This window comes from Ornithorhynchus anatinus, chromosome X5, assembly GCF_004115215.2.
Source record: "Ornithorhynchus anatinus isolate Pmale09 chromosome X5, mOrnAna1.pri.v4, whole genome shotgun sequence".
NCBI lineage: Eukaryota > Metazoa > Chordata > Mammalia > Monotremata > Ornithorhynchidae > Ornithorhynchus > Ornithorhynchus anatinus.
Genome location: NC_041753.1, coordinates 56,555,146 through 56,580,414, shown reverse-complemented (window position 1 = coordinate 56,580,414; position 25,269 = coordinate 56,555,146). Strand labels below are relative to the sequence as shown.

At 41.4% G+C, this 25,269-nt stretch overlaps 1 protein-coding gene across 3 annotated transcripts in view; it reads right to left on the bottom strand.

Moving 5' to 3' along the window:
* Positions 1–25,269, bottom strand: part of PIP5K1B (phosphatidylinositol-4-phosphate 5-kinase type 1 beta) — a 242,653-nt gene that overhangs the window by 37,996 nt on the left and 179,388 nt on the right. For 2 of the 3 annotated variants that reach the window (XM_029056073.2, XM_029056070.2), the window contains exons 10-15: positions 23,436–23,519; positions 23,263–23,311; positions 18,380–18,464; positions 18,213–18,278; positions 13,352–13,507; positions 12,357–12,501 (exon numbers count right to left, since the gene is read on the bottom strand). In XM_029056073.2, coding sequence (XP_028911906.1) covers positions 12,357–12,501; positions 13,352–13,507; positions 18,213–18,278; positions 18,380–18,464; positions 23,263–23,311; positions 23,436–23,519 — 585 coding nt within the window. The remainder of the gene's footprint in view (positions 1–12,356; positions 12,502–13,351; positions 13,508–18,212; positions 18,279–18,379; positions 18,465–23,262; positions 23,312–23,435; positions 23,520–25,269) is intronic. The other variant, XM_029056072.2, reaches the window with a different exon arrangement.

Genomic DNA, 25,269 nt, shown 5'->3' with positions numbered 1-25,269 from the left:
CACTTGGGAATGCCATTATTTTTCCAAAGAAAAATCGGACCTCAAGGATACTATTTCCTTCGCGCGAATGATGTTGATCTTTAGCTACTAGTTAACTTTCTGAAAGAGAATCAGATCCAACAATGATGACCATTAACAGAATTAAACGAGGCCCCACTGTGTGCAAGTAGTCCACTATACTTATACCCATAGATAAACTTCACTGTGGTGGTGTCATCTGAAATCCTCTGTACAATTATACACATACACACACAACACACAAACACTACAGCACACTGTAGTAGGTGCTTGGGGAATGACAAGGAAGTGACCACTTATGGGTTTTACTTTAACCATTGGTATAACTGGAGAAAGGTTTATTTTTACACGTGTGCATATTTCATATTTTCCTAAAGCCTTTAACAGACTCAAAGGGAAGAAAAAAGTACATAAAGAAGTGGAACAACCTATTTCAAGTAAATGAAAAAAGAAATAAAACCAACCCTCATCATCTTGGTATTTTGGAATGCTATCCCAGACAGCTGGGACTGCATCTGTTTACCATGTTTTGCATGGCACCTGGCATACAGCCCCCGAAAAGTACTGATTTTTTTTTCCTGCAAATGTAAATAGAAGGAACTGATTTTGTAAGCAAGACAAAAAAAACCACAATTGAATGGGAAAGCAAATGAGCGAGGCATTTACTTAGATTCAGCAGGGACGAGTGTTGAGCTGCTGAGGCCGGTTTTTAAGGAGGAGGGGGCAGTCACTGGTCAGATTCTGCATGTAGCAATGGATTCAAAGAAACTAAAAAAGCCAGATTCCTGAGATTATATATTTATATTATGTGTTCCTATGGAAAGTACACTAGGCTGTGTCTGAATTATTCCAGAGCCCCAGAGTAGGAGTCGGAGGCATTATAACTAATTAATTTATTAAACAGTACTCCTGAATCCCTCTGGATTTTAATTCTCCTCAGACAGGTAAGCAGTTTACTCTCCTCAGAGAAACTTCTTCCTAGTAGGATCAAAATCCTAATAAGCATACTGGAAATGTGATTCTATGGAACACAACCCCAGTTGCCCCACTTTCCCTCAGCCAGAGTATTAGTTTTTTTTCGGATTTCCAAACAACAAGATCTCTTCTCCTGTAGTGTCTTCAGTGTTTATGTATGAAGTGTAACATAAGAGCCTCGTATTTTTGGCTCACACATACACGCTAAAGGGGCAGTGATCTGCATGGAATGCAGCATTTTTCTTATTCTGGGGAATTTACAAAAGCTGATATTATACAGAGAATTTCTGGCTTGTCCAAGGTGAAGAGCCCAAATGATTTGAGATAGAAAAATGTTAATGGTATTCTTTTGGTTCGGAGTTAAATATTAGTCAGTAAAGGATGACTATATTTCACTTTTGATTTTAGAGGGCAAGGTTTTCACCTTATCAAAGAAAGACCGTTAATAGCTGGCTAATCAGTTGTCTTCCATGAAAAATCAGTATTATGAGTACTGGGAACCTAGGTCTTCAAAAGGGGCACACGATACAAATGTGAACTGCTTAAGTGGTGTCTGATTGGATTACGGCCATCACTGGGAGCCCCTAATCTGATCTTCCTTTACTCAGTTTAAGGGGTTAATTTTCAGCACAATTATGAGCCGCTTCTGATGGGTTCCTGCAACCCATCTCCCCTTCCCCCTGGTCTCAGCCCGTTCCCAGGTAACAGTGAAATCACAGTGGGACACAGAGACTGAGAGATGGAGAGACGTTTCTGAAAAATCAGGATCAGTATTCTTGCCCATCCCCAGCCCCACTGCCCCTATTGCAGAGCCGTGGAAGGGGACGGGGACTGTGAGGGGTATCAGCTGTGTTCACCAGTACCAGAGGATTCATTTTTGAATTTATTTTTAAATGAAAAGAATGTCCACAGCCACCTCCTCCTGCCAGTCATATCCACAAACCGGGGAGCCCCAGTGCCAGGGAATTTATTTTTTATTTTTAAATGAAAAGACAACCAAAACAAGATGGCAGCTCTCCCACTCCCTCCCCTCCTCTCTTGCAGCCCCAGGAGTAGCAGAAGCAGCAGCTTTCTACGATTAGCTAAGAGAGACCCAGCAGCAGCCACACATGCTTTGGTTTCAGAGGAAACCGCACACGCTCCCACAATCAGTCTGGGTTCCTTCCTCCTGAGTTTCACAGAAAGGCCCACCTCCTTCCTCCCCCGTGACACCCTCAGCTTGGAAGATTGGTGACCTAACAAATTCAAACTTTGAGACAAATCACTCTTTAGCCATCAAAAAAGTGGGTGATTGTAATATTACCTTGAGGGATGTCACCTGGATTACGTGCCATAGCACAAAATGTGCCACCCTGGCGTGGAATCCTCCCAAAGCATTTTATACTAGTCCTGAGATGAGCTTCTCCTCCTGGTGCTAGGACTTGGGTTTTTGTGCGTGTGTGATTGTAGAAGGGTGATGCTGGGACTTGAAGTTCCAGCAACCCATTGGAAAAACGGCACATGCAGCCTTACATGCACAGTTAGCACCCTGCAATAGTGTTCATGCTTCCTCCTCTTTCAGCCTGAAATACCTGAACCTTTTTCAACTCTCTTAGTATTTACTCTGATCCTGGCTCTTTTTCTTTTTCTGGGTTTTTTTTTCTTCCTGTTTTCCCAACTATATTGCCTGGAGCTTCTAGTCTGGTTTTAGCTTTTGATGAGATTTTGTTTTCATTTCTTTTATGCTTTTTTTCCTTTCTGCCCCATTTCTGCTTCCTTTCTCTTTCTTTCTATATGTGTCCTTTCTCTACCTCCCTTTTTCTGTCCAAGAAGCCTCTCTCCCCTCCTGTAATCTCCGCTTCGATCTTCCTGTCAATTCCTCCTCCATAACATTTCCAAAATCCATCACTTCCTACCCACACAAACGACCATCACGTCGGTCCAGGAATTAGTCATATCCCCGCTCGACTACTGCGTTGGACCCCTCGCTGATCTCCCTGCCTTCGGTCTCTGTCTCCAATCCGTACTCGATTGATTGACTGATTTTCTCCGCTGCCTGGATCTGTTTTCTAAAATGTCTTTCTGTACCCGTTCCCCACTCCTCAAAAACCTCCAATGGCTGCACATTCCTCTTGGCATTAAGCAGACTAGCAGCTTTAAAGCACTTAGCTTGCACTCTGTCTATTTCTCCCTTTATCCACTCTTCTCTATCACTCTTTGTTTCTCTCAACCTAACCTACTCACTGTGCCTTGTTCTCATCTCTCCCCATGCCGTCAAGAACTTTGTTTCCAGATAACCACCAAAGAGTCAATCTGATTTGGATGATGCCAGAATCATCATCATCACTGGCATTTTTTGAGCCTTTTACTATGTGCAGAGTACTGTACTAAGTGCTTGGGAGAATATGATACAACAGAGTTGGCAGACATACTCCCTGCCCATAACAAGCTGACGGTCTAAATAGAAATGAATAATTTATACATGATGAAGTCTCTTTCTTTTGTGAAACCATGATTGAGCATGAAGATGGAATCAGAAATGACAAGTGTCCTGCTCACCTGCCTTCCCTTCCACATCCTAAAATGTCCCAGCTACCAAAGCACGCTCATCCAGTTTGGATTCCCAGTGGCACTCCTGCACTGGATTAGACAGCCTCGGTTTAAACCCCCAACAGTCACAGAGCTGGTTTTCATTTTATGAGAGAGCACTCAGAATACATATGCTCAAGGAATTACAGCTTGTTTCCTTCACGAGATTAACAAGGTTTCCTCATTGTGAGTTCATCTCCTCAAGCTGAAAGCAGGAAATTGCATGTCCTCATGAAATCCTTTCCTTTATGAGCATTTTAAAGGTGAATTGCAAAGCTGTGGAGAAAATAGATTCAATCCTAAATATCTGGTTGAATGACACCCTCCTCCTGACCAAAAGGCTATCAATAATAATTGTGGTATTTGTTAGGCGCTTACTATATGCCAGTCACTGTACTAAGCGCTGGGTTACATACAAGATAATTGGGTTGGACACAGACCCCATCCCACCTAGAGCTCACAGTCTTAATCCCCATTTTACAGAAAGTTCATCCGGTTCATGAGTCACCAATTGAAAAGTCCTTTGTCTTTGTGAATTTTGTGGACACTTAGCTGTCTGAGACTATCCTAATTAATTAATTAATGATGGTATTTATTAAGCACATACTATGTGTCAAGAACTGTTCCAAGCACTAGGGAAGATACAACAGGTTGGACACAGTCTTTGTCCCACATGGGGGCTCACAGTCTAAATCGGAGGATGCAGGATTATGCAGAGACGGTTCAGAAGAAGGCATTTTGGAATATCTTCAGGAATTCAAGAAGACAGGTAGATTCCCTAACGAGAAAATGCTTATTGAACTTAATAATCAGTTTGAGAGTAAAGTTAGCCAGTCTCCTTATGTGCTTGCATTTACGTACACAAACAGCACATGGAGTAATTTACTGTTTATGTTTGCATTCCCTGGCAACAAAACCAATGAAAAGGTTTATGTGGCAGTAAAAATGAGTCAGATGTCCAAGTTAAGCCCTGTACTATCGAACGGTGTCAGCTGCTTACACAGGCACATTAATGCTAAAGTCTCTGAGGCACTGGTTACCAATTATGTGCCGCCTTAGACTGGTGTGATTTGGGGACTTCCTTGCTGTGCCTGATAATCTCAGGACACTACCATGTTTGATTTCAGTGTGAATTAGGGACTATGTTGCCATACAGGTATTGTCTCTATCTGTTGCTGAACTGTACTTTCCAAGCACTTAGTGCAGTGCTCTGCACAGAGTAAGCACTCAATAAATATGATTGAATGAACATTAGAGCCTTGCATGGGCTGGAAATCTGGGATCAGCCTGACCCTACTGGCCCCACTTTGGGTGGGGTGTTACCCTTCAATTCTAGCCTGGGTCACTGAAACTGAAAGCCAAGCCCAAGTGGAAGTGAGTCTGGACCAAAATGGGCCCCAGTAAATGTTTGGGAATGACTGTGCATATGCACGCATGGTGTTTCACCGGACAGTTCTCTCAGTGGTCTAGGGAGCCTTGTGGTTCCTGTAGTCTATTTGAATAACTCTGCATATGTGTAAAGCCACTCAGCTGTCATGGGAGGGGGGGGCTGTAGAAAATGGGGTTGATTGTGCAACCTGATTGGGCTTTTTTTTTTATCCTGATGCTTAAGCTAGGGGGGTCCAGCCTGCGTTCAGCTCTGCCTCCCAGGATGTGGTGTGAGTGGGCTAGGGTACCACCTGCTCACCTGGCTGTGGCCTCATGGATAGTGCACAGGCCTGGGAGTTAGAAGGACTTGGGTTCTAATCCTGACTCTGCCACTTGTGGCTGTGTGACCTTGAACAAGTCACTTTATTTCTCCGTGTCTCAGTTACCTCATCTGTAAAATGGGGATTAAGGCTGTGAGCCCTACATGGGACAGGGATTGTGTCCAACCTGATTACTCTGCATCTACCCCAGTGCTTAGAACACTCCCTGGCAATAGTAAGTGCTTAATGAATACCATTAAACCATTGAACACAGTCTCTATCCCACATGAGGTTCTCTATCCTACTGTGTCCAATACAATTTGCTTGTCTCCACCCCAGCGCTTAGAACAGTGCCTGGCACATAGTAAGCACTTAACTAATACCATTATTATTAAGATTGAATCAATCAAAGTGGCTACCCAATAAATGTTATTACTACTGTAGAACTTTACTCCTGGAAATTACAAAATATATCATAAACATCATCAGTTGACAAATATTAACAGCAAACAATTCTCCAAAGGGAGTTAAGCTATACCTTATAGACAGCAAATGACAAGCTCACTCTCAGGGGAAAAAAAATCCCAAGCAAATTAGATTTTTCTTCTGTTGTGGCCTGACCATTCAGATCAACAGGTAATTGCAGAATCATGTGTTGGAGAGGTGTAGGCCCTCCAGGAAATATACCCCATGTCTAGTTCTCAGAAGTTCAAGTTTATAGTCTGCAAGCATGAGTACCTTTTATATTCAGAACTGCGGATACAATAGTGAAAGAAAGAGATGAATTGTTCGGCAGCTCCAAGCCACGACTGTCTTTAGAGATTACAATCAACACTCTGAATTGAATTATAATCAGAAGCAATTTGGAAACACTGCAGCTAAAGGTGCATGGGCCTAATCAGCTTCATACACCTGATTACACTTGAAAAATTAGAGTGCTTCATAAATGTTATGAAGATGTTGAAAATGAGGGAACAAACATCCTATCATCTAGCTGTGCCCAGTTGCCTGGTCAAACTAAATTTCCCCTATTATTTTTTCCTTTTCAGCCACCACAAAATGTTAATGTTTATATCTATTACATTTGTATATGTATGTGTACACACACACACACACACACACACACATTTATGGTATGTCTAAATCAAAGAACTAGTGATCCCAGGGGGAGAGCTGTAGTGTTGATGGGGAGTAGACACCCCAAGTTCTGCCCACCATGCAGACTAGTATGGCATAGTGGAGAGAGCACAGGCCTGGGAATGAGAAGGTCATGGGTTCATATCCCAGCTCTGCCACCTGTCTGCTCTGTGACCTTGGGCAAGTCACTTCACTTCTCTGTGCCTTAGTTAGCTCATCTGGAAAATGGGGATTGAGACTCCGAGCCCCATGTGGGACAGGAACCGTGTCCAACCTGATATGCTTGTATCCACCCCAGCACTTAGTACAGTACCTGGCACATAGTAAATGCTTAACAAATACCACAATTATTATTATCATTAAACCCTGCTCAACGCTATGACTCTCTTGGCGAAGGTTGAAGCCTCTGGCTCGGCTGCACCAGCTTGTTGAGGTAGCTTGCCCGAGCCAGGCAGTAGGAGAGCCAACCTGGATGAACCACAGGTGGTTTGCCGAGAGCATACTGTAAATATACCCTGGGCTACATATAAGGAGGCATTTCTTTTACAAATGACTCAAGGATTGGAGCAATCAAAACACCTTCAGTCTGGAAAGATGAAAGGGGAGAACAGTCACAATTAAAATCCATGGATGTGGACTGAATGAATACAGAGTTGTTTACCGAGTCTCACCACAACAGAACTAGGGGACAAGTGGTGAAGCCTGCAGGTGAAAGGTTCAAATCAAACCAAAGGAAACATTTCTTCATATGATTAGAGGGTGACCAAATGGAATTTCTCATCAAGAGAGTTGTGTAGAGAAAAATAATAGGTTCATGAAGGATTGGAAGGCTCAAGAAAGAAAGGACTGTAGAAGAAAAAAGTTAGAATGTTCATTCCTGATTTTGGGGAGAGCTATGAGGTGGGCAAGGGATCACCCTACTCTTCCAAGACCCTTTTGCAGTCACTGTCAAAGGCAGAATTGGGGATGCATGGACAATTAGTTGGATCCATCATGGCATTTCTAATGTTCTTTTGTCTCTAAGTTTGACACCTACAGCAGAATAAACATATAACCCAGTCTGGAAAATATACCAGCCCAATACAATTTTCAGCTATTTTCCATTCTCAACGAAGACAAATACCCATACAGACCCACAGCCCTTACCCTATGCCGCTCCACCTCTTGGTTTTAATTTTCGAGCATGACCTAGTGATACAATGTGATTCCCCCTTTCCTATAAATATCAGGAACAATAAATGCAGAAGATATCCAAGAACACATCCATGCAAGTAAACTGAAGTTAATACAACTTGAAAGTAATAATCAATGAGTTTTATTGGAAAATTTCAGTTCATTTTTCTTCCTTGTATTTCTGTCGTTTATACGTCTCTGGCAAGTTAGTCTATTCTTCATGAGCTAAACTGAATTTGGGGCACTTTCCTCTTTTAGGACACTTTCCTTCTACATCAACCAAAGTACTGTAAAATTTCAGAAAAATTGACAAGTCAGTTGCACCAAATATTCCCTTAATATCTTCTGTTCTTGAAAATGGGATATTTAATTCATGTTTCTTTGAAAGAAATTGATTTCTTGCTTGGTTTTTATCAATACTTTATTTTCATGTCACATGAAATAATTTGCACTATGACTATAATATGTGCCCTGCCCACTGCTCAGGGTAAATGGTAGATTTTCACTAATTCTCAACTATTTCAGCTAGTTTAGCCTGCTGAGTTTGAATCTATGTCTGAGTCATTTCAGAGAAGCTGAAGCTAACAAGGTCTTCAGAAGTGGCATTTCTGAGCAGAACTCCCAGGGTGAAAATGCATCCCCTAAAAGATCAATATGTCATCCAAATTGCAAAAAGAGAAATACACCCACTTTAGTGATTTTACAGAATTAAATGGGCTTAGCCTTGGGAGCTGAAAAAGTTAAGACATATAAAAATGTAATTTTGGGGGTAGAGAATCTGCAGGGAGTAGAATATTGGGCTACTTTCAGCTTCCTGGGACTTTAATGAAATAGTCAACAATTTGCCACTGCTGCCTGCATATACATGACTTCCCCCATACATATACACACACACACATATACACACACACAAACACATATATATATTAGAGGATTAGAAAATCCCAGAGCAGTACATGAAGAACACCTGTCGACTTCCACTTGTCAATTAATCAGAAAATGTAGAGTCTCAGTGAATTAATGCTGAATCCAAATTACTTTACAGGACAAACACCTAAATTCTCTTCAATTTTCTCCCAGACAGAAATAGATAAGGCATCATTTGAAAAGCCACTTCAAAAGAAATTGCATAGAGGCATCAAACAACTTGCTTCTGGTAACCCTCTCAAGCCCGGATCATGAAGAAGAAACCATGGACAAAGAAAACAAGATGACTAGCAAAGGCTTCTCACTAAACACAGTGCTATCCCCACACAGCTTTGAGCTGTACGCTCACCGTTTTGTTGTTTGACTTGGATGCCCATTTTAGTCAGAGTTATTCTTTGGGTTTTGGGTTGGGGCCAGGCACTGGGTGAATTCTGGCTAGAGGCAAAACGACGACGACAACAACAACACACCTTTTTCTATCTTCCAACAAAACAAGCCATGCTTGTAAATCATGAGCCACTCAAGATGGAGGAGTTTCTGGATCTAGAGGTGAAATTATTTACTTCAGAATTTTCTGGGCATCTCATTACTCATATTCCCACTGGAAATTGGAATTCCCCAATTGAGGTGTCTTCGATAGTCAGTGACCACCACTCTACAAAGTGTGATTGTTTGAGGAAGAGAGATTTGCAGACAAAACTGCACTTTCTGACACAAATTTATTAAGAGCCACCTAACATTAGCAGTCCTTGAGTTATGCATACCAAATCAGGACTGTTGGAGATATGAAGCCAGAAAGGGAGGCCACAGAGCTGCTATCAGCACTCATGCTGTTAGTGCAGTTTCTGCATTTTCAAGCCCCAGCCAAGCAGCATTATATGGGGCAGTTGGTTTCACTGTCCCAAGTGTTTCTGGGATATGCAGTTCTGGAAAATCAACCTATTTCCTGGTCAAGTGTTATTGTGACTACAACCCCCAGAAATGCTCACAGTATAAAAAAAAAAAAACCCAACAATTTTCCCCATCGCACTTACACTCTCCTGCCTTAGACCCCACCAGATGTTGGAAATAGCTATGAATGCAACAGAAATCCCAGTTTATGGACCAAGAGATTTTTAAGATTTTCTATTCCCTCTTCCTTCACTCTTTCTACTCATTCTCCATTTCTGCCCCTTTTCCTACTTACTCCATGCCATCCTCAATGGCCCTTGAACACTACTAAGAGTCCAGATAAGCCAGTTGGCTGGGGAAAATGACAAGAGGGTTATGTAAGACTGCCGGTGCCCCCAGGCAGCAGCTAGCAATCATAATAATAATAATAATGTTGGTATTTGTTAAGCGCTTACTATGTGCCGAGCACTGTTCTAAGCGCTGGGGTAGACATAGGGGAATCAGGTTGTCCCACGTGGGGCTCACAGACTTAATCCCCATTTTACAGATGAGGGAACTGAGGCACAGAGAAGTTAAGTGACTTGCCCACAGTCACACAGCTGACAAGTGGCAGAGCTGGGATTCGAACTCATGAACCCTGACTCCAAAGCCCGCGCTCTTTCCACTGAGCCACGCTGCTTCTCAGCCACGCTGCTTCTCATAAAAACTCCTAAACCAATCAGGAGGCATAAGGAGAGAACAATCTTAATGGCGGCAGTTGCTCCATCTCCTCAAACTCAACTGTACATTCTCAAGATGAAATGTCCTAAATTTCCCAGAAAATACATTATTTTTTGCCTTAAGACCATTAACATTTGTGCCTTTAAGACATAGGTGGAATTCATTAACTTTTTTTTTCCCAAACTGTTGTGCATTTCACCTTGGGTGGTCTCATCCACATGGTCTCACACTCTCCAGTTTGCCCACACAGTTAAATGACCCACATATATTTCTAATTAGTTTAGCCTCTTAATTGATTGCTGTAAACATAATGGTCAAGATCGTCACAGAGCAGTCTGGTAAACAATAGCTTCACAGTCTCAGAAAAAATTCCTCTTATAATTCAAGTAGGACTATTGTCTTTTGTTAAATTGGGTTAAAAATCAAAGGAGAAAAAGGATGGCAGAAGAAATATATATTCAGTGTTTAAATTCTGAAAAGTTTTACTGGAAATTACATTGAAATACTACTTAAATTGACATGTCAACTCATTTTAGAGGAGAAATAGAATATAGAAAAGTTATAAAAATAGAATAAAATGTATATATGATTCCCTATGATATTTACTGTTTCATTTTTATGTACATTGCACTTGGGACATTGAGCGTTTTAAATATTTACCAACATATCACATTCAAGAAAACTCAATCATCTCAAATCGCCAATCTCTTGGGGGTCCCTACTAGTCTGACAATGACATCATATCTAAAATATTATACTATAATAATGTTGGTATTTGTTAAGCGCTTACTATGTGCAGAGCACTGTTCTCAGCGCTGGGGTAGATACAGGGTAATCAGGTTGTCCTGAGTAAGGCTCACAGTCTTAATCACCATTTTCCAGATGAGGTAACTGAGGCACAGAGAAGTAAAGTGACTTGCCCACTATACAAGATATACACATTTGCAGGAGACTATAAAGGACGTTTTCCTTAGTCCAAAAAGACCATCAACCGATTGATCAACTTAAATTTCAAATACTTGGGATCAATTTATCTCCCTACAAAATTCAGAAGAAAAATAGTTCCAATATATTTTAAAAAAATCATTAATAATTAATTTCCAAGAGTTCCCCACGCCTTAAAAAATGAGTGTTTACGGTTAGGAGTTTCACACCTCAAATAAATGTCATTTAGGCACATTGCCCTCTATTTTTAATGGCTTTAGAGCATATTAATAGATACTCTGCAAAGTTAAGGACTCTGAAATTGGTTGACAGAATGACAACTGCTAGTTGTGTTGTTTATGGACCGTTTTAGAGCATAGATGTATAACATAAAATCATAGTGGCATAACAAAATATTTCTCCACAAGAGAAAAATGACTCATCAGCAATGAAAGGTAAAAGAGTCTCACATATGAATTATATAATCTATATTCAGCATCTAAATGCAATCCTTTTTCACTCAAAGATGTCATTAAAATTAGCTTTTAGGACAACGTCAGAACACCAGAAGCTTGAAAAATCTTTTTCTTTGTTCAGTACCCTAAAGAGGGACTATTAAAGCTGAGCTTTAATGGTGGTTGTTTTTTGTTTTATTGGTGGGTGTTTTTTAATAGGAACAATCCCCCCATCTCCTGAGGCGAATTTCTCTCATTATTGGCTGGGAATGAAGAACAAATGTGGACGGCCGTTTAGGCGTTCTCAAGGCCTTCCGCTCGTCATCATCATCATGTCTTCTTAAGTTGCCTTGGCATCTCCCGATGCCCACCATAAACCTGGACCCGTGGGGATATGAGAAAATATGACACCCCACACTATTTAAGGCTTGCTAAACACAGTTTTAGGTCCCAAATGAAGGTTGCAGAAAATTGAGCTTTACATTTCCATGGTTTAAAAATCACTTGTTCCTCTCACATATTCGAAGGCAATAATCTCCTCTGGCAGTCTTGGACATTTTACATTTGCCTAAATACATCAAACTATATAATGCCAACAGAAAACAAGTCATATTAATAATGAGCAGCTTCAAATTTAAGAAAGATTATTTGTTGATTATCAGTGTTAAGCTGTGTGGCGGAAGCTATTTCTGACTTTTACAATCTTAAAAGTCATTTCAGATGTTAACCGTGGAAAAAAAAAAATCAATCCTTTTACAAATTTAAATACACAATTCAAAACATTGGTTACAATATTCCATGTCCTCAACACCTATTCAGGCAAGCGGTAATTTTGCCCTCACTGAGGGAAGCTTATGGTTTGACTAAAATGTAACAATACCTGTTGGAATAAAGAAGGGCTCCATCACGTGGGCACTGTTCGTCAACATACAGCGAGGATGAAGAAATTGTAGTTGCTAAGGAAGCTGCTTCAAACAGAGATGGAGTACTTGGCACAAGATCAGGACGGTGCTGGGAACCCAACGCTGCGGATGTCAGAATAAGAACAATGCTAACAATGAATCTCAATCAATAAAAAAAATCCTTTTTAATGTACAGTAATTAAATAACCCCAAAGCAGAAACTGCATATTTTTAAGGTGCAAAATAACAATGATAATCTAAGCATGCATTTTTGCATTTTTAAAAATGGATAAAATAGCTCTGAGAACACAGAAATGTGGAAGACCAGGTTAAACAGAGAGTACAATTAATTTATAAAAGGTTTCATGGGAATTTGATTATGATATGATTTTCTATTTCAAAAATGATATGAAAAGCTCCTAGAAGTTTAAAAAGATAATTTGACAGTGATTAAGAGGGTGACAGACACGTGCGTAAACAAGCAGCATGGCCTGGTAGACAGAGCACAGGACTGGGAGCCAAAATGACCTGGGTTCTAAATCCCTGCTCTGCCGCTTGTCGGCTGTGTGACCTTGGGCAAGTCACTTAACTTCTCTGTGCCTCAGTTACCTCATCTGTAAAACGGGACACGGACTGTGTCCAACCTGATTACCTTGTATCTGCCCCAGAGCTCAGTACAGCGCCTGGCACATAGTAAGCGCTTAACAAATACCATTTAAACACCACAAAAAAAAAATCACAATTTTTAGACAGCTTTGACAAAAGCACCAAATGACACTAAATGGGACCTGAATTTTATATGGTCGAGAGCATGAGGTTCAAGGAGTTTTTCAATGAGCTGAGTACTGGAATAGGTCTCACTGTCATTTAGGATATAATCCAGCTCTGCCACTGATTTACTTTATGTCTTCGGTGCAGTGAGGAATATAATGATTCTTTAAAACCCAGGTGTAAATAATCATGGCACTGTTACCTTCTTCATCTAGGCTGCTAAAACTCTGTCCTTCGGTAAGGAGATCATTGTTTTCATCCTTCCATTCCTGGCTAGCAGATGACACGATTTCTTGGGAGGTGGCTTTCAAAGCGGCAATAGAATTGCACCGTTTCTTTGAAGGTGAAGACTTCATAGCTGGGTAAGAAAGACGGAATGACAAGAATACACTTAGTTTGAAGATTTACTCATCCTCTAAAGTATCATGTGGAAAGGCCATGGCTATTTTTAATCCCTATATTTAATTTGTTTCATTTCTTTGAAAGGCAGATTCTTTTCCAGAATACTATAGACTATTATTGTCATTTGGGCAGAATTATGTGTGTGGCTATACAGAATACAGAATCCTCGAGGCCTAAATTTATTAACCTGGGATCACGGATTGTCAAAACCAGTCAATGCTCTCCAGAGGACTAGCTCACAGTGTGCAAGGAATGCGCCTACCAACTCTGCTATATTGTACTCTCCCAAGTGCTTAGTAGAGTGCTCTGCACACAGTAAATACTCAAAAAATATGATTGATTGCATTTCTACATGAGGGTGCCTAGCATTATTTTGCTCTCTTGAACCAAATGACCTGAGTCTTTGGGGACTTTTACGGTAAACTTCCGAGACTCTAGTCTTTTCTCATTTGGAATTGTCAGGTGTTTGATTCATTTCTGATCTCTGTCTCAACAGGGGTTCAAAACAGCAAAATAATTTTAGGGGGCTTCACAGAGACCTGAAATGTCAATCTCTTAGGATACGTGTAGGGCTTTCCTTGTGAAAGCTGGGATGTGACCTCGGTCTTCGCCAGGTGTTTCATCAGTCCCCAGTACCGTACTACTTCTCCAAAGTGGTTCACGACCAATTGTATGTCTTCATGCATCTGGGCTTCTAGGAGTAATTTATAATAGTGCTAAAAACTCCAATTCCTGGTTGGCTAACTCTAGAACTTTTGACAATGTTCACAACTTGTTGCTTGGTAAACTTTCCTGAAGAAAACGTTTCTAAAATTTGCTGCATCTTCCAAGCTAACCAGAATAAGTTGAATCACTTTAAGCACTTGATATTCACCCCACCCTTGGCTCCTCGGCACTTATGTACATATCTGAAATGTATTTGCTTATATTACTGTCAACCTGACTAGATTGTAAGCACCTTGTGGACAAGGGACATGTCTACCAACTCTGTTTTACCCTCCCAAATGCTTAGTACAGTGCGATGCATTGTAAGCGCTCAAAAAATACCACTGATTGATTGAACTGTACCTATTATATCAATTGCTTTATCCTATAAGTGGTGGGGAAAGAATCAAAGCACCTTTTGCTCTGAAATGATCGACCAATGGATTATGAAGTAACCTCAGAAACTAGGTGAACATCTCAGGGCAGCCATATTTACTTATTAGTTGCCAAAGCCCAGTTCTACTGGGTGGTGACAAATAAAACGAGTATAGTTTCTGAGTGCGTTCCTGCACTTCTTTTGTGTTGAGTAGCAAAAATAATTTCCCCTCTACCATGCTGTGGTCTAAAGGCACCTTATGATTCCGAGAGAACGTGATTCTTGTAGCCATCTGAGAAAAACTCTGGCTAACATCTTACTAAAAATGGAGAACGATGAGTTTTTTTTAATTGGTATTTGTTAAGTGTTTACTATATGCTTGGCACTACACTAGGCACTGGGGTAGATACAAGCTAGTGAATTTGGACATAGTCCCATGTCCCACATGGGGTTCACAGTCTCAATCCCCATTTTACAGGAGGGAACTGAGGCACAGAGAAGTGAAGTGACTTGCCCAAGGCCACACAGCAGACACATGGCGGAGCCGGGATTAGAACTCAGATCCTTCTGACTCCCAGGCCCAGGCTCTATCCACTAGGTCACGCTGCTTCTCTGCTTCTCTAGGTGTCGTGATAGTTACAGCAGTCTGAAACTCTCATCATCCTTCTCGAACACGACGAGGACAATGGGATCTTTAAGATCGTGTGGTATCTCCTCAGTGTTCTATATGTTGAAGAAAAGCTCATCCATGTACAGACACACTACATCTCTTCTTCACTTACAGATCTCGGCAGGTCTGGGAGCCTGACTGTTTTTCTCGGCTCTGATGGGGGGGGGTAACTTCCAACAACAGAATAAGAGCCCTTTCTCTATACTTCATAGAGTCTCATCCTTGAGAGTTGAGAGTTTATCTTGTAGCCATGACTGCCATTTCCCCTAGGTCTACATTTGTGATCAAGGTGGTTCCATTTGCACTCTCCAAAACTGTAACGGTGGTATGTGTGGGGGACCTACAGCATCTTCAGGGCTGCGTGCTCATGCGGTATGATGTGGTGTGGTGATTTGCCTAGCCTTGACTTTCTTGGGGGCCCTGGCTAGTGTGCCCACGGTCCTAATAGCAACCCGATAAATCAAATTACAGAGAAACTCCCATTTGCTGTTCATGCTAGAACTTGTATATGGGCTTCTTTGGTCTACTAGGCCTGCCTTGAGGTTACCATGGAGATCTTGCAGGTATTTTCATTCCCCAAGAGACTAAAATTGAGCAGTTCTGAGGGCTTGAAATTTGAGGATAGTGAAATTAAGAACTGAGAAGATTATCTCTTCAGTTCCACATTACAAAAATGCAAAGTAAGCCAACAGGATCAACCTTTCCAATTTGTCTCCTACACTGAAAACCTTACTACTATTCCTGAAAGTCAACAGGGGAAGAGAAAAAAAAAAAGATGATGGCCACAATACATTTGCAATGAAATATTTAGGGACTGATAATTCTGGCTCTGAATGATTTAAATCCACTGTTTTTTCCCTTCTGGATCTTAGTATTTTTATGTCATTTCATTAGTGCCTCCACTCAGGGATGGATGGGGGCAGAAGGAGATACAACTCCAATGAATCAATTTTGCTATTTGTCTATAGTTGAAATAGAAAAGGTCATGAGTTAGGCATTCTCAGAAGAGCATGAACTAGGAGGACCACTAGGAGGATTATTAGTGTATTGGGACTACAGTAGGTTATTTGTCAGATAGTAGTAATAGTAATAATAATAATAATAATTATGGTATTCGTTAAGCACTTACTATGTGCTGAGCACTGTTCTAAGCGCTGGGGTAGATACAGGGTAATCAGATTGTCACACGTGGGGCTCACATTTTTTAATCCTCATTTTTACAGATGAGGTAACTGAGGCACAGAGAAGTTAAGTGACTTGCCCAAGGTCACACAGCAGACAAGTGGCAGAGCCAGGATTAGAACCCATGACCTCTGACTCCCAAGCCCGTGCTCTTTCCACTAAGCCAGTAGTAGCAGCAGCAGCAACAGCACTTATTTAGCACCCAGTTGGTGTGGTGCACTGTACTAGACGTTTTGAGCATACAAAATAAAGAAGTGACATATTTCCTGCCCACAAGGAACTTACACTCTAATAGGGGAGACAAACATAAAAAACATTTACTACTAGGGTAGTCGAAATAAATGAGTAGGGATAAATGAGTAGTAAGGAAGGTGTAAATAAGTTTATGAGTGGGAGAGTTGGCTGAAGGGTTGGGGGTGTGGAGTGCCTGAGCCCTCTTTCCTGTTTCCAAATATTAGTATTATTAGTAACATTTTCAACTCCTTGCAAATTCTCATTTCACTTAGCAGCATTTTTGATATTTAATACAATTGTGGTATTTAAGCGCTTACTATGTGCCAGGCACTGTACTAAGCGCTGGGGTGAGGCGCTGGGGTGAGTACAAGCAAATCGGGTTGGACACAGTCTCTGTCCCACATGGGGCTCACAGTCTTAATCCCCATTTTACAGAAGAGGTAACTGAGGCACAGAGAAGTAAAGTGACTTGCCCAAGGTCACACAGATGAGTGGAGGATCCAAAATTAGAACCTGTGACCTTTTGACTCCTAGGCCCGTGCTCTATCCACTATGTCAGCTCTTTAAGGTATTGCTCAGATCCTGTAACACTGTGTAATTCCGTTACACTGAGCCCAAGGTGATACTGGCAACTCTTCCTGTAACTTTGTAACAGGGAACTGCCCTGCAGGAAGCAAAGGTCTGGGGTGGGGTGGGAGGGGTGCTGGAAATTATTTTTGTTATAAATCCCATCCAGGTGACAGGAGACAAATCCTTCTTGTGTTGCGTGAACTCCTAGGGAGTTTCAGCTGTGTCACATTACACCCTATTGAATCAGTGAATGCATAATATTGGCCGCAATATTCTAAAGAATCCCCAAGTGCTCTGCAAGAGATAACGGTCTTCTCAAAGTGCCTAACTGGGAATAAATTTTAGCATCGGGAGAATTGGGCTCAATATCATTATCAGTATTAAGAAAATGAGGAAAGAATATTATAATCAAGAATAATACTTTAGGAGAAAAAAAAGTCTCAAAAGTGAAATGTAATTCAAATTTAATCTCCAATGCTGCGATCTTTTCTCAAGGGAATTTTCTGAGCTTATAGCGGCTGCTCAGTGCTCTTTAAGATTGCGGAAGCAAGGAGTTATCTTTAGGAGGTTTTTCATTCTGCTGGTGTGTCATGACATCTTTGCTAAGCTCCCTTCAGCGGAAGTTCTATAAGGTGATAAAATTTCATTAGGTATCATGGAAATGGCAGTTTATTTTTAAACAGTTAACCAAAGATTGGTTTTCCCCTTAGGAAGCTATGACTATGAATGATACTAAGGTTAAGCCATCTCAAACCAATCCAGCTCAGATTTGATTTTTTAAGAGAAAATAAAATGTGGCTATGTAAGCTGGGATTTAGTGGAACTAACAGTAGACTCTAGATTGCTATTATTAAATTGGTGAAATGAGTCAGTTATGGATTTGATGAATGATGTTGAGAAGGCAGAAATCATAATCTTACTTACCACTTTTTTTAGTGTCAAGTTGAATGAGGAACTGAGGATCAATGCATGTATAATGCATTGATGAATCTGGAAGATACACATGCATAGCAGAGGCTGCTCAGGATACCTGAAAATGGTCCTTTTTATGGTTGTAGTCACAGTGATGGCAACCACATTACACAACTTACCTTGGATTTTTTTGAAAACTCTGGAATTCATAAACTTTAAAAATCTGTCTGCATAAAAACTTGGTCTATGTACTGATACAGTGTCCTGTAAAGACAAAACAAGTATCCACACATTGATTTTTCATAGATGAAGGGGAATCTATGCCTGGAAACGCTCATCAGATACTATTTGATGAATGCATGACAAAATATGAAGTCAAGAATGATAGCTGAACATTGTCAATCATTTTACATGTCACTAGAAGACCACTAGAGAAGCACAAACTATACTGGTGTGCAGTATTCAGAAAGGGGGAGGAGATACTCCAACTGATGATCACTCTCCCCACCTTCAAAGCCTTGTTAAAATCACAACTCCTCCAAGAGGCCTATCCCGGCTAAGCCCTCATTTCCCCTACTCCTTCTTCCTTCTGCATCACTTTGCACTTGGCCCCACCTATGTACGTGACCATAGTTTATCTTAATGTCTGTCTCTCCTTCTGGACTAAGTTCCTTTTGGGCAAGGGACATGTCTACCAACTCTGATATAGTGTACTCTCCCAAGGGCTTAGTACCATGTTGTGCACACAGTAAGCACTCAATAAATATCACTGATTGATTGATGTTTGAGTAAGAATGTCATGTAGTTTAGGAGGCAAAAAGCCAGAGCCATAAACAGTAACAGCCCTGAAAAAAGTGTTCACTACTGCAAAACTGAGAACTGTTTTCAGTGTGAAAAGGATTGTAGGCCATATGCATTAACACTTTCAGCCAAAATTCCACACATAGATAATATATGTGGTCAGAAGTATTTTTTCTCCAAATGTGAAGGGTAACAAGACAAAAATTTGACCCTAGATTTCTGCCACACCATCTTCTGGTGGGAACAAAGCATAATATAGCCAACAAAACTGGCAGGTGAATGACAGTACATAGCACCAGACTCTTGAGTGACATCGAGGACACTGAGGTCAGATGCCAGGGAGTTTCAAAGTGGATTCAGACAATCCACTCAAGGCTTTAGGCTTTTAAGGATGTGTGGGAATTTTGGAGTCTGGAGAATTTCTGGAGATTTAATAATAATAATGATTATTATAATTGTGGTATTCGTTAAGTGCTTACTATGTGCCAGGCACGGTACGAAGCCCTGGGGTGGTTACAAGCAAATCAGGTTGGACACAGTCCCTGTCCCACATGGGGTTCACAGTCTTAATCCCCATTTTACAGATGAGGTAACTGAAGGCACAGAGAGGTAAAGTGACTGCCCTAGGTCACACAGCAAACAAATGGTGGAGCCAGAATTAGAACCCAGGTCTTTCTGACTCCCAGGCCTGTGCTCTATCTACTAGGCCATGCTATATGGAGAAGATTCCTTATATAAGTGAACTACACTATCAATGATGGCATTTGTTAAGCACTTCTTATGTGCCAAGCACTATGCTAAGTGCTGACGTAGATACAATATAATCAGAGCAGACATAGTCTCTGCCCCATATGGAGCTCACAGTTGTGGCCTAGTGGAAAGATCACAGGCCTGGGAGTCAGAGGACTGGGTTATAATCCTGGCTTGGCCACTTGCCTGTTGTGTGACCTTAGGGAAGTTACTTAATTTATCTGTGTCCCAGTTTCCTCATCGGTAAAGTGGGGATTCAATTCAATACCTGATATCCCTCCTACCTGGGCTGTGAGCCCCATGTGGGATAGGGAAGAAGCAGCGTGGCTCAGTGGAAGGAGCACGGGTTTAGGAGTCAGAGGTCATGGGTACTAATCCTGGCTCCACCACCTGTCAGCTGTGTGACTTTGGGCAAGTCACTTAACTTCTCGGTGCCTCAGTTACCTCATCTGTAAAATGGGGATGAAGACTGTGAGGCTCACGTGGGACAACCTGATTACCCTGTATCTACCCCAGCGCTTAGAACAGTGCTTGGCACATAGTAAGCGCTTAACAAATACCAGCATTATTATTATTATAGGGATTGTATCCAACCTGATTAACTTCTACCTACCCCTTAACGAATACTATTATTATTATTGTTAAGGTAGACCAGGAATTTAATCTTCATTTTACAGATGAGGAAACTGAGACAGAAAGAAATGACTTGCCCAAAGTCAAAGAGAAGGCACAAGTGGCAGAGCCGGGATTAGTACCCAGGTCCTCTGGACTCCCAGGCCCATGCTCTTTCCACTAATCCATGCTTTGTCTCTCGCTGTACTCTTCAAATACAAAGGACAACTGTATACATGCATACCTATGAAGCTGAAATACCTAATGATTAATCGAGTTAAGAAATAATTAAGCTAAATTGTGAGCCCAATTTTCCTGACACATATGAAAAGAAACAAATTGGCATAAAGGTGGGTAGGAGCAACTAATTTAACCATACATGGCCTCTTGGAGGAAGTGGGGACTGTCACTGGGGAAAAGACTGAGAAGATGGATGGAGGATACCATTTCCCTGTGTCCGAGGTATACACTGCTCTGTGGTTTAGCTGCACCTCATGCGTACCTTGGCATGAGTCAAAGAGTGGGAGGGTTTGACGCAGGATGAGGTAGGATGGAGTCTGGGGAAGCCATTTGCAGGGCAACTTTCAAGAGAAAGGAAGAGAGGAGAGAGAGAGAGAGAGAGAGAGAGAGAGAGAGAGAGAGGAGATGGGGTGGGGAGGGAGAGAGAAAGGAAGAAGAGAAAGGGGAGTAGGAGAGAGAGAGCGAGAGACAGCACTTCTATCTCAACAACCTTCCTTCTAGCCCAGCATAAGCCTACCTGGAGGGTAGAATCCTGGAGAGAATTAGGGCTTACACTCCCTCTGGGCTCAGGAGGACACGGCTAGCACCCAAAGGGGAAGAATGGAGCCCTATGGTTAATTTTTTCAAAGAACATTGGATGAAAACAAATGGAAAGTGAATTCTGAGAAAAAAACCAGGGTTAATGGAATTGAAAACTGTGTTGATTGAGGTGAATGCCCAGTTCTGCAATCATTAGATAGAAAGCAGTTGTAATTATTAGCAACTATCACACTGGTTGCCAGCAAGTGGACTGCATCCCGGTGCCTAGTCCAAAACTATTCAATTTTGGTACAACATTTAGATGTAGGGTTTCAGGAAGGCACCGTTCTTCCCAAATCATCCTAGTCATAGTTAAAATGCTGGGTGTTTTCAAAAAACACTATCAAAAAATACCAAATAAACAAAAATTTGTGAAAATCTCAAGCCATTCTTGTCACAGAGGTGGGCAAAATCAACAAGCCCCATGGCCCCAAAACCCTCATCATTGGGGCTCCAGGGAGACAGTTTGATGGGAGGGGCCACCCCCACATCTCACCCAACACCACTGGGAATGAAGCCATACTGGCCCACAGAAGCAACCAGAAGCTACCTCCACGGTATTTTATTGCTATTGTTCTTGTCTGTCCATCTCCCCCGATTAGACTCTAAGCCCGTCAAAGGGCAGGGACTGTCTCTATCTGTTGCTGATTTGTACATTCCAAGCGCTTAGTACAGTGCTCTGCACATAGTAAGCGCTCAATAAATACTATTGAATATTTTGAACGTTAGGGAGGTTGTGGTAGACTGTCAGCTCTTTGTGGGCAGAGATCGTGTCGACCAACTCTATTGTAACGCACTCGCCCAAGCGCTCTGCACACAGTGAGCACTCAATAAATATCACTGATTGGCTGATTGTGGTGGTTTCTCACCCAGGATGTTTGCTGGCTGACGAAAAGTCCCCAAAATCTGTTCCCTGAGCAAATTGCACAGATTCTTGATTAGCTGAACTTGAATCAGTTTTCTCATTCTGATGATGTTTTCATTGTTTTACCAGTCTGTCCTCTCCCAACTTACTGTGAACCCCTTCGGAAGGCATCTGAATTGAGTTTGACATAATCACCCCAGCACGCAGAATGATGCTCTACAGTTGGTAAATGCATAGAAACTTCAGTAATAATAAGAGTTGTATCTTCATGCTCACTGGATTTATAGAAGGTGGCATTTTAAGCTAAAACAATAGGCTCCATGGGTCCCGAGGATAACCTTCCCCTATCTGAGTGCTGGTGACAGATCCATACTCATCAGAGACAGTGAGTGCTGTATTCCTGGCTGCTTGGGCAGGCAAGAGAATCCCCTGGCACTCACCTGAGTTGAGTGGGAGTGTATCTGGTTTCCATCCAGTTTGATTTACGGGTAAGTCACTCCACTATATATATGTTTTGTTCTAGTGTGAAGGATACATCTAGGTAGACTGACAGGGGATTTTGTATAGACCTACTTCTCCATTTGGGATTTAGGGTAAAACCCCAATAATTGGATACTGGATAATTCACTCCTCTCTAAATTGAAGTTACCAGCATTCCCCAGCTATGGAGATCCTATGGAATAAGCTTTGTGATGACTGGAAATATCAGCTGCTTGGAAATTGGAAATGTGTATTTGGTCTTGTGAGCCATGAATGCATGAGAATTTGTTTACTCTGTAGTGAATCAAGGATCTGTGAATTACATCGGGAAGAGAGCGAAGAAGGGGTGAGACTTTTAAACAAGTAATCTCATCCTTCCTCTTATCATTCTGACAAGTAATCAAGGTCCTTCCTTTGCTAAAGCAGCTGGCTCAGGTTCCTAGCAGTCAAAATGAGATATCTGATAGTTTCCATCCACATAGAAGAGTTTTATTGGGATCTGCTGAGTTTTGGATCAGTCAGGTTTTATCATATACCCTTTCTTCACTCACACAGAATCTCCAGTCAAAATGGAAGCAGTCTGCAAGGGACTCAAGCCACCTATCGTTGAATAATGCATAAAATCAAATGAGATAAATGCAAAGAAAATACACTTCGGAGACAGCTACTGTAGATCTGTCTCTACTACTGCAAGCAGAATTCTACTGGCAAAATACCAATATGAAAGTAGCTTACCCCATCATAAACAAGTGCTTTCCAGGAATGTTCTAACTTCTTCATTAACCTAAATGCCCAAAGACAGAAAATCAAAATAAATTTCTGAAACCACTCCAGTTTACTGAAAACTTAAACCAGCCAATAGATTCACTTTGAAATATTTTAAGGGTATATATTTCTGGACTCCTTACCGATATGACTGCAGAATATCGATAATTCCCATGAACAGAAGTAGTTTTTCTCCTTTTTGGCTCTTAGCTGGAATACCCCCCATTCTGTTGATGGAACAGAAGGGAAATACTTTTATTATACAGTGTGCATTAGGCAGGTTTTACCATGTCAGTGAGAACCTGAAATGAAATAAAACTGATACCTGCGTTGTTGAATGAACCAATAATGAAGGAAAAGAGGAACATCAGGAGGGCCCATTCATGGCTCGCTCCCATTTTTGGCTAAATCATGGAAGGAAACATGGGCTCATAGGATGTCACAGACTGTGCTGACCAAAGTCTGGATTTACACCCATTGCATTACTTAATGGAAAGAGAACGGGCTTGGGAGTCAGAGGTCGTGGGTTCTAATCTTAGCTCCACCACTTGTCAGCTGTGTGACTTTGGGCAAGTCACTTCACTTCTCTGTGCCTCAGTTACCTCATCTGCAAAATGGGGATTAAGACAGTGAGCCCCACATGGGACAACCTGATAACCTCCTATCTACCCCAGTGCTTACAATAGTGCTTGGCAAGTAGTAAGTGCTTAACAAATATGATCATTATTTCCCTTCTAGACTGTGAGCCCGTTGTTGGGTAGGGATTTTCTCTGTTGCTGAATTGTACTTTCCAAGCGCTTAGTACAGTGCTCTACACACAGTAAGCACTCAATAAATACGATTGAAAGAATGAATGAACGAATCAATCATATGTATTGAGCACTTATTGTGTGCAGAATACGGTACTAAGCACTTCGGAGAGTATGCTATAACAGAGTTGGTAGACATATTCACTGCCCACAAGGAGCTTGCAGTCTAGAGGGGGAAACAGGTATTAATATAAATAAATAAATTATAGATATGTAAATAAGTGGTGTGGGACTGAGGGAGCGGTGAATAAAGGGAGTAAATACAAGTGTAAGAGCGAAGCAGAAGGGAGTGGGAGAAGAGGAAATGAGGGCTTAGTCAGGGAAGGCCTCTATCATGAAAGGAGGAGTCCAGCCCCGTTCCTAACTTGCCCCAGGGTCAGGTCATGACTGCCTCACTGTCCATCATCTCCCAAGGGGACAAATTATGGCCATTGACCAATTGGCTACACCCTTTGACACGACCTTACTAATGACTTAGTCCACTTCGATGGCAACTGACAGCTTGGATAACCCAGTCTGCGATACAGGGTTGGGTGGAAACAAAACAGATTCAAATAACTTCCCTTTGTAGTTATTATTATTATTATTATTATTATGGTTTCAAAGCTGGCAGTTTCCTGTGAAACCTGTTCTTGACATGGCCACGAATCAAGATATCGCCACACCAGAATCCCGGTGATTTCTTGCATCTAAGATTGCAATGTTCAGAAATTCACATATAAATGCCTGTTTTTGTCTTTGGCTTTAATTTTCCTGTTAGCTTTCGTGAGTTTAATAGATGCAAAATAATGCCAGACTTGTTATCATATCTGGCTAAGGCAAGAGACTACATCTGCCATCCCTGTAGTACCAGAACAAAAGAATTCTCTAGATGGAAATAGAATGCCTTGAATTACGATCAAAATTACCACTGTGCACTTTGAGACTAGATAACCAATCAAAGTTGTTATTCGGAAATGATCTTCTGTATAAATTTTGAGTACTCAGTAAAAAATACTTAAAAAGCACTTGAATTATTCCTTGTCTGTCACGCTGTTCTCATGGCTTCACGTTACTATCCTGTTACTCCCAGAAGCAAAGGAAGGCTAGTAACATATTAAGGTTGGCATGCTTTTGAGGCAGCATTACCACTGTCATTGCTTTCGAGGGAGATGTGGGGTGACTTGTA